This window comes from Dunckerocampus dactyliophorus, chromosome 8 (assembly GCF_027744805.1).
Source record: "Dunckerocampus dactyliophorus isolate RoL2022-P2 chromosome 8, RoL_Ddac_1.1, whole genome shotgun sequence".
Classification (NCBI taxonomy): Eukaryota; Metazoa; Chordata; class Actinopteri; order Syngnathiformes; family Syngnathidae; genus Dunckerocampus; species Dunckerocampus dactyliophorus.
Window position 1 is genome coordinate 4,551,191 of NC_072826.1, and position 9,678 is coordinate 4,560,868.

General features: G+C 45.1%; 2 protein-coding genes across 4 annotated transcripts in view; one reads left to right on the forward strand and one right to left on the reverse strand.

The window, feature by feature from the left end:
- The window catches only part of LOC129186062 (solute carrier family 26 member 6-like), a 34,420-nt gene extending 32,583 nt beyond the window's left edge, over positions 1 to 1,837 (forward strand). For all 3 annotated transcript variants that reach the window (XM_054783894.1, XM_054783896.1, XM_054783895.1), the window contains 2 exons: positions 100 to 245; positions 923 to 1,837. In XM_054783894.1, the coding sequence (XP_054639869.1) occupies positions 100 to 245; positions 923 to 949 (173 nt within the window). In that variant the 3' untranslated portion in view covers positions 950 to 1,837. The remainder of the gene's footprint in view (positions 1 to 99; positions 246 to 922) is intronic.
- p4htmb (prolyl 4-hydroxylase, transmembrane b) lies at positions 1,158 to 8,742 on the reverse strand. Its single transcript, XM_054783901.1, has 9 exons — positions 7,926 to 8,742; positions 7,753 to 7,834; positions 5,749 to 5,939; positions 5,575 to 5,671; positions 5,321 to 5,483; positions 3,266 to 3,451; positions 3,002 to 3,092; positions 2,736 to 2,859; positions 1,158 to 2,556 (listed from the first exon to the last, which is right to left on the reverse strand). Exons 1-9 carry the CDS (start codon positions 8,286 to 8,288, stop codon positions 2,354 to 2,356), a joined length of 1,500 nt encoding a protein of 499 aa, XP_054639876.1. The 5' UTR covers positions 8,289 to 8,742; the 3' UTR covers positions 1,158 to 2,353.
- Between the last annotated feature and the right edge of the window lie 936 nt (positions 8,743 to 9,678).

The following is a 9,678-nucleotide window of genomic DNA, read 5'->3' on the forward strand; positions in this document are numbered from 1 at the left end:
TTCTATTTTCCATTTTGTTCCCCTGTTGTACCAAAAATGAGTAGCGTGACATGTCTCTAACAGCTTTTGTATCTCACTGCTGTTCTCTCTTCTCTTCAGCTTCTGTGGTCCAGCAGCTGGAGCTTGGCCACTTTTTCTCAGAGAGGATCACAAAGAGACATCTGTTTGCATCCGTCCATGACGCCGTACTCTTCTGCCTGGACCACCGCGGAGCCTCGTCGTTCCCCAAATACGAGCGTTTCACAGTGTGTATGACGATGATTAGGCGGCTGCTGTTTACACGATGACATTCACTATTGCTGACTTTCATCCACGTGCACCAGACTTGTTCACGTCACAATTATTGCACATTTGAATTATCTCACAACAGGCACGATAAAAACAATAATCATCATCATAATCAAAATAATAACACGCGGTAGTATGGCCGTACTCCAGCTAAAACACAACCCTGAATCCTCAACGTCACACGAGTACAAGTCTTATTTATGTCTTAAATTACTTATTTTCTCTGATTATGTCCATTACATTGGGTAATAGGAGGGTAAAGGTGACTGTAGGTGTGTTGTTCTATGTCTAGAGGGCTGTAATAGTATTACAAACTTTATGGAGAAGGTCGTAAACTAATGGACTGCAAAAGACGAGGGATTGCTGTATCAAAAGAAGACTCCTTACTCCGAACTCGCAGTGCTTTACCGTCTTTGCAAATTGCATATTTACAATCCAAAGGCTAAACTTGGAAATATTTCCAGACTGCGGACATACTGAGCTGGTAAGCTTGTTGCTGTGTGGCGCATGACGTCGTCACTCACACGCCAAATCATTTTTGTTATGAACCAGTATGTCATTTTTATGTCACTCCCTTTTTAAAACATTAGACCCAGTCACTAACCTGACCTGATAATAAACTCTTTGCTTTCAGGATGGGGATGGAAGCACCAAACTTTAGGACCTCAAGCCACACAGGACATGCAGCTCCATCATCTGAAGGTGGGGAAAGACCTCCCAACATCTAATGGAACATTTAGCACACACGTATTCAACTAATAATGCAACGGGAAAAGTATGGAACAAACATCTACTGTATGTGTATTATTTAATAGTGTGTATTATTTAATAATGATACCGCTGGTAAATTCAAAACCCAAACAAGACACTGAAGTTTGATTGAACTTTATTATTCCATGTGGGAAATAAATAGAGCACGTTAGAAAAAGAAAATAGAATATCTCAACCATACTTTGTGTATTACAATCAAAAATAAAGGATTCAAGGAACAAAGACAAGGCAAACATGCGTCACACGGACTGTGTGAGTCTTTTTTTTTGGTCATGGCAGCAAGAACCAAGTGAACAAGTTCTACTAAAAGACTTCATGAGCAATCTCAGTCAAGTGCAATTTTTAGAGCAACAGCAAAACATGTATTGCTACTTCATGCAAAGGGATTTTTGGATGCGTTTTTCTTAGTGCAACATTCCAAAAACGGGAAGAGAAAAACTAGGGATGCTCCGATCGACAGGCCAACGATCAGTATCGGCCGTTTTCCATGAAAAGTCATGTGATCGGCATATGCCGATAAATGCCTTTCAACGCCGATCACCTGTGGCTCATACGGCAGACGACAGCTAACGCAGCCAAAACGCTGGACGGCACTTGGCCGTATGTGCGTGACAGTCTGGAGGTTGAGCAAATAACCCGAAAAATGACTGAATTCATTGGACGACACGAGCAGCCTTTGTCAGCGGTGGAAGACACCGGGTCCTCTCACTTGGAGCCCACCTATGTGCTACCTGGAAGTCCTGCTAGAGCTCCACCAATGTACTCTCACGTCCAAAGTCTCCTTAAAGAAGGTGTCTCATCCTCTGGATCACCAGTGGTGATATATGGCCTCTTGAAAAAGTAAAAGTCAAATATGTTTTTGTCTAAATGAAGGTGATTTTATGCTTCTTTTTTCATATCATATAGCCAATAGCAGGGCTGCAGCCTAAAAGGATAGACTGTCACGTGGGAACCGGAGTAGATGTGTATGCATGGATGTGTGCGCGCCGCAGCCGATGACGGAGCCACTCCCGTCACATCACATTGACAATTTTGGCAGCATAAAACTCTGATCGGAGCATCCTTAAGAAAAACTATAGACGCTAGATGGATCAACGCACAGGATAACAATATCCAAACAGAAGGTGACAAAAGTGCCTCGGAAGTTGCATATAAACCCACAGTGAGCTCATTCCCTGAAGAAACCGTGCCTGCTGCCTCAAACGGGGTCACCAAACGTGTCGTGCACAGGACAGAGAGGCAGGGGTGTGTGTGTGTGTGTGTGTGTGTGTGTGTGTGTGTGAGGGGGGATGCGCTACAATTCTTGATGGATATCGGAATGCAATGTCAGACCATCGTCATCCTCGTCCTCTGGCTGTTGGGACACCAGCTGCTGGTAGCGAGCCTGGCGCTGGTAATCCGGATCAATATTGATCCATTTATTGGCCACCCACTTTGTCCCACGGGTGACCACGCAGCCCCCGTGCAGCGCATACTCATCCTGCTCTCCAACCCATCCTGCAGGGGACACAAATATACAACTTTTTTTTTTTTTTTTTTACACTAGCCAAATCAATTAGGTACGCCTGCTCACAGCTAAAATGTCAGCGCCTCTGTTTGTCTACAGGAACACATTTTGGTTTTGGATTGGAAGAAAAAGGCCAGTTTTTCCCGCAAGTGCTGCAAGGCAATCGTACCTCTTCCATCAGAAAGGTAGTTGTACCAGAAAACAGCTTTTCCTTTGGTAGGTTTCACCCTGAGGTTACTCTTGTCGCAGTTCCTCCTTGTGTCCATGAGATCGATGCCGTCCTGAATGAGTGACTGAAAAGACACACAAAAAAAAAACACACTAAAGCCTCGGTGACGCCGCTTTCCTAACCTGAGCCACATGCTAACAAACATGCAAGCTAACAGCGATATGAAAGACGTTGACACGTTTCCACAGCGACACACGCTTACGCACCACTTCATCAAAGGTCCTGTTGTCTGCCACAGGGAATGCGGTCTCCCCGCCCCCGTCAACAGAGTTCAGGTAGAAGAGAACAGTGATGTACCTGAGTGTGCAACACACAGGTTTCAATTGACACACACATGGATGGTGCAAACAAACACTTAGCAGACCATGTGCGAGGGGGGACGGGGTAGGGGATGAATACCAAAACAAAAAACAAAAACACTCAGATGAATACAAAAAAAACACTCGGGCATGAGAATCCAGCGGTCTCACCTGCAGGACGTCTCGAAAGGGGTGGAGGCGTTGGCAGCCAGACGCGTGTGGGTACAGGCGGTTTCGGGGTAGACGGGGCCGCTGTCGTGATGGGCGTGGTAGTGGCCGCCCTCTTCGTAGCGGACCACCTGCAGTGGCTCGCTCAGGTCCACCAATGTGGACGGCAGCCGCGTGAGACGAGTCACTCTTTGACATAACAAAAGCGACGTAATAAATACAGTGGTGTGAAAAAGTGTTTGCCCCCTCCCTGATTTAAAGAGCAACTTTAAGTATTAGTCAATGACAACAAAACTGAACACAAAATGCAGTTTTGAAATGAAACTTTTTATTATTAAGGGGGAAAACATAACCTAAGTGACATTAATTGAGAACTATCAGTCTGGAAAATGTTATAAACCCATTTCTAAAGCTTTGGGACTCTAGCAAACCACAGTGAGAGCCACAAATGGCGACTACATGGAACGGTGGTGAACCTTCCCAGGGGTGGCCGGTCAACCAACATGACCCCAAGAGCGCAGTGACGACTCATCCAAGAGGTCACAGAAGAATATTCAAAACATCCAAAGAAATCCAGGCCTCACTTGCCTCAGTTAAGGTCAGTGTTCATGACTCCAGCATAAGAAAGACTCTGGGCAAAAACGGCCTACATGGCAGAGTTCCAAGATGAAAACCACTGCTGAACAAAAAGAACATTAAGGCTTGTCTGAATTTTGCCAGAAAACATCTTGATGATCCCCAAGACTTTTGGGAAAATACTGTGGAACTTTTTGGAAGGTGTGTCCCATTACATCTGGCGTAAAAGTAACGGCACATTTCAGAAAAAGAACATCATACCAACAGTAAAATATGGTGGTGGTAGTGTGATGGTCTGTGGCTGTTTTGCTGCTTCAGAAACTGGAAAAACACACCAGCAAGTTCACCACTGAATGCCAGAAGAAAAACAAAATGAAGACTTTGGAGTGGCCTAGTCAAATCCTATTGAATCCTATTGAGATGCTGTGGCATGACCTTAAAAGGCGCTTCGTGCTGGAAAACCTTCCAATGTGGCTGAATTACAACAATTCTGCAAAGATGAGCGAGCCAAAATTCCTCCACAGCGCTGTAAGAGACTCATTGCAAGTTATCACAAACGCCTGATTGCAGTTGCTGCTGCTAAGGGTGGCCCAACCAGTTATTAGGTTTGAGGGCAATCACTTTTTCACACGGGGCCATGTAGGTTTGGATTTTTTTTCTCTCTTAATAATAAAAAGTTTAATTGAAACATTTGTGTGATAATCTGAAACATTTAAGTGTGACAAAGATGCAACAAAAAAAAAAGAAATCAGAAAGGGGGCACACTTTTTCACACCACTGTACATGACATTGGAATAGTGAGGGACAGGAAGTGTGAATGAACCACAGCTCCCCCAGTCAGGCAGCACTCATGCACCCCCAGACCATGATGCTGCCACCACCATGCTTGACAGTTATCTTGCTAACTTGTGTTGCCGGCGCTTGAGACAACAATGGTTGTGTGTTGACTCATTTAGGAGTCATGAGCTTTGGGTAGTGATCGAAAGGACAAGATGGCGGGTACAAGCAGTCAAAATGCATTTTCTTCGTAATGTGGCTGTGCTCTCCTTTAGAGATCAGAAGGACTGTCATCCGGGAGAAACTCAGAGTAAAAGCGCTGCTCCTCCACATTGAGAGGAGCCATATGAGGTGGCTCGGTTATCTGATCAGGATGCTTCCCGGACGCCTCCCTGGGGAGGTGTTCAGGGAAGACCCAGTACATGTTGGAGAGACTATGTCTCTCAACTGGCCTGGGAACACCTCGGGATCCGCCGGGAGGAGCTGGATGAAGTGGGAGAGGGAAGTCTGGTACCCCATACTCCCGGATTACTCCCCACTGGATTCCTTGAGGAAAAGGGTCGAATGCCTTCTCCAAGTCCACAAAACACAAGTGGACTTGTTGGGTAAACTCCCATGCACCCTCAAGGACCCTGCCAGCGGCTTTCTATCGTACGATATATGGAATGACAACAGAAGGAAGTCATACTGCGTTTCCTTCCTCACCTTTTCTTGATTTCTTGAAGGACCCGATGCGCTCCTCTGCCCTGGTACAGCCAAGTGTGCTGACTGTTCCTCACCAGCTGACTCCTTTTCACGCCTCGCTGTAGCAGAAAGCGCTGGAAGGCATCCGCGCTCAGAAGCCGAAACTCTTCCAAACTCAGCAAACCTTCAGCACATGAAAGACACGCATCATCCGAGGCGAGCATCACTGAGGGGAAAACAATAAAAAACAATCTAAATTTGCCAAGTCACGTTACCATTCCCGTCTTTGTCCACTTTGAGCCCGGCGTATATCTCTTGCAAATTTTCCGGTGTGAGCCAGATGCCGTCTCTCACGCGGGAATGCGTCAGTATCTGTTGGAGGTGCAGTGAATCCATCAATCCTGAACTGCCGTATGCCAGCCTCACCATCCACACACAGCGACATACACCTCATGCAGCTGCAGCTGTCCATCCTGGTTGATATCTAGAAGGTTGAAGATCTCCTCCGGGCTGAGGTTGAGCTCCTTAGCCAGCTCCTCTTGGCCATCCTGCACCATCAGCTGACTCTCCATCAGACCCTTTAGCTGGGCCAGCTGCATTACCACGCGACACTCGTCCTCGGACAAGAACCCGGGGATCTCTGCACAAAGAGACGGCATGCATCTTTATTGACCTGCATCGTCATTAATGAAGACTTGCCCCTGTCGGCCAGTGTTGGAAACCCTGTAGCTGACGGGTTCTTTTCCAGCTAAAGCTGCGCTGGACCGTCTTTGCTGCAAGACACTTGAGCCAGCAATGCTCAACAATTAGTTCAGTCATGCATTGCTGCTTCTGTTCCTCCCAACAGATGCACTCATGTCAATGCCACCTCTTCCTAAGCCTAAATTGGGTCAGATGCAGGGACGTCACTAGGATTGAAGGATGGGGGGAGGACTTGGGACTTGTTATTTGGTTAACTGTCTTTTCCTTCCCCATCTTCTATGGACAGCTCCCTGCCTTTCCTCTCCTTAGATGTCAGAATATTTTATTTAGATCAAAAATGAGTTCTTTAAATGTATTGCCAACTACAAGATTGTATTTTCTTTCCCTAGTAAACATGTATAAACAATTAAAGTTTCATATAGAAGCAATGACATGCAGGTAAAGACATCCATGCTTTTATGTTGAAGGGTGCAAGCCCTCCTAAATAGACCTAGTGTCATCCATGGTGAGATGTGCACATTTATTGAAGTACGTTCCTGATCAAAATTTTAAGACCAGTTGAAAAATGTCAAGAATGCACATTTTGCACTGTTGGATCCTAAGGAGGTTCTTGCCATCCATCCCCAAATGTTCTCCATTGGATTTATATAAGGGGAACACGCAGGATGGTCCAAAAGAGTGAGTTTATTCCTCTGGAAGAAGTCCTTTGTGAAGTGCAGCGTTGTCCTGTTGAAAAAACAGTCATTACCACACAGACGAGGGCCTTCAGTCATGAGGGATGCACCCTGCAACATCTCCACAGAACCGGCTGCCATTGGACACCCCTGCACAACCTGAAGCTCCATTGTTTCATAATGGCGCCCCTTCCACGGTGGAAAATATCTCAGGTGGGATCTCCTTGTCATGCCAGTAACGTTGGAAGCCATCAGGACCGTCAAGGGAGAATAAAACTTTCTTACACCTCTCAATGTCCCATGTTGGCTGCAAATTCCAAATGCCCAATTTTGTGGCTTTGAAGAAGTTTGAAGATATATACTTTGAAGAGCGTGGCAGATGGCGTCTGATGGTTATTGGACTGCACTCGGCACCAGTAACAACCTTCATTTGGGCCGAGGATGGGCCCGTGTCTTGATGGACAGCCAATGGGATCCTCCGGCTCATTTTTTGGGAGTCTAGCACTTGACTTTTTTGTTCCATGAGCCTGAAGATGTTTGAAGAAGTTTGAGATGACTGTCCTACTGTGTCCAACTTCACCTGCAATGGCGCGCTGCTAGAGGCCTTGTGCTCTTAAACTTTTGATCAACTGATGAACAGCCTAGTTCACGTTAATCCTTCTTTGCAATAAATAGCTTTTTTGTCTCACTCCCATTTCTTCTTTTTCCATTTTGAAGCTCTACTTAGAACCTCTTTAAGATCCAACAGTGCAAAATGTACATTCTGGTAATTTTTCAATTGTCTTAACATTTTGATGAGGAGTGTACATCCACTTGATTAGGTACCTTTCACAATCTAATGGGGTCCATTAGAAGAGCTGCCTTTGCAAAGATAGCAATGCCAGTGTCAGGCATTGATGTCTTATTGTGGTTTGTATGTTTACAAAACTTTTTACAATTAATAAAATGTAGCAAACGGAGGTGAACAAAATAATTGAAACAGCTCTGTGTGATTCAGTGCGATTGTACATCCCATGAACCACAATAAGACACTTTTGTTTGTAATGACATACTTATGTGTGATATAACAGTGCTTACCAAATAGCAGAGGTTTCATACTCAAAGTTGTCATTTCGTGGACTTTATTAGGAACTAATGACACCTTCTGAACATGTCCCACCTGGCAGATAAAGATGAGGAAGTGATTATTGAAAGTGCACGTGTTTGCAGGACAATGCTAAAGAAATGTGGTACATTTTTGCAGTACTCACTCGGATGCCCTCCATGCGTGGGAGAGAAATGTCACGCAGGGACGGTGCGGTCGATGGCGTACGCGGGGACAATCCGTGCTGCTCGCCGCTCGGTGCAGCGTCACGACCCGGCCTGCTGGCGTCCTCCTGCCCGCTGCTGTAGTGCACGTACAAGAGCAGGGCGATCACGTTGACGATGTAGACGTGGAAGAACACCATCACCACCACGAAGTACGAGCGGGAGCACACGCTGCTCTTCGGCCCGGGGAGGCGCTCGCTGCCGCTGGCGGTCGGCCGAGGGGGCGTGCTGCCGTACGCGGTCCTGCTGGTTGAGGTGGTGGTCGTCGCGTCCTTCGCCTCTGCACTCCCTTGCTTGTCAGACATGGTGGGGCGCGACTGCTACGAGGTCCATTTGACAAATCAAAATGACATTTTACCCCAAAACAGATCGCGCGAAGCCCATGTTTACCAAAGTAGTTCATACAGCAGTCTGTTTACACTGCACCAATTCCTCTTTGGCACCAATGCGCATCTGCGATTAAAACGCACTCCTAAAAACGGCTTCTGACACGCCCGATCCAGTGTCGACTGACACCTCCAATCATAATTTACCACTAGCAAAGATATCCCAGTAGTCTTGTTTGTGTGCCAATATTTGCGCACTGGAAATGAGGCGGGTCGATTCAAATATCGATGTTATTGTTAGCAGGTATAGTATCAGCCTGGGGTCGATACCAGCCTGTCGAAGTCAGTGTTTTTCAGTTATCTTCTATGTCTTTTCACCATATATCTGCGTATAGATTGTTGTGTTGTTCACGGATATGATGTATTTTCATATTGTTTAGAAACTCAGGAAATACGTTTTGGACACAATAGGGCTGTACTTATTTGTTTATTTTACTTATTTTGCAGTATTTTCTTTCAGACAATTTTACGTAATAAAAGCGACTAATTGTATTACTTTGTTGGTACTTTGTATATAATATTGTTGTACTTAAATACTGTTAAATTGTTCACAAATATGTGGTGATACAAATATTCTTTTGTTTGCCTAAAATCCTTTCGTGTGTTCTGATCATAATCATGCTAAAAAAATTGAAGCCAAACTCAAAAAAATCATTCAATGGTCTTGAAAAATGTACCGTGAGTGAAAAGTATCGGTATTGGCGACACTGGCTGTACGTGTAGTTGGTATCGAATCAACACCAAAATCGGCAGTATCGCCCACCTCCACAAGCAATATACAAAAGCGGTAATGCAATGGGGACCTCTGGTGACTTAAAGTAATAACACAATAACATACGTTTGTAATGTGAGAGCCCAAGTAAAAAAAATGGCACAATCTTGATATGACTTAAATTCCCGGTCGATCCAGGTGGTTTTCAGGTAGAAATCTTTGCTTACTGTGGGCGAAAACAATTTTCCGTGTTGATACCAATATCCTTCACTTGGTATGAGTTTGCTGTGATTGGTTCTGTAATCATCAGTACAAGTACCGTACGGTTTGTTTTACAGTCCTGTAAAACGTAGTTTAGCATTGTATTGGTAGCTAATTAGCCAGATGCCTTTTAAAGTTAAAAATTCAAGGCTTCATTAGGTTTTGTAAGCACGACCACAAAAATAAATTTACATTTTTGACACCTGAAATGGTGGCAAATACTCAACTGTCACGACTTCGGAGCTCATGTAAACAGTAAGTAGCATACAGAGCTAACGTCACTGAGCGCTTGAGCTGTTGTGCGCATGCGCATTTGCTAGCTAAACCAAGAAGTAC

What these genes read in the sequence shown, in the direction of transcription:
- p4htmb (XM_054783901.1), bottom strand. Translation starts at nt 8,288, where the DNA reads ATGTCTGACAAGCAAGGGAGTGCAGAGGCGAAGGACGCGACGACCACC. An exon ending in AGTGGACAAAGACGGGAATG is followed by an intron (nt 5,484 to 5,574) that starts GTAACGTGACTT and finishes CATGTGCTGAAG; the next exon opens with GTTTGCTGAGTTTGGAAGAG. An exon ending in CCTTTCGAGACGTCCTGCAG is followed by an intron (nt 3,093 to 3,265) that starts GTGAGACCGCTG and finishes TTGCACACTCAG; the next exon opens with GTACATCACTGTTCTCTTCT.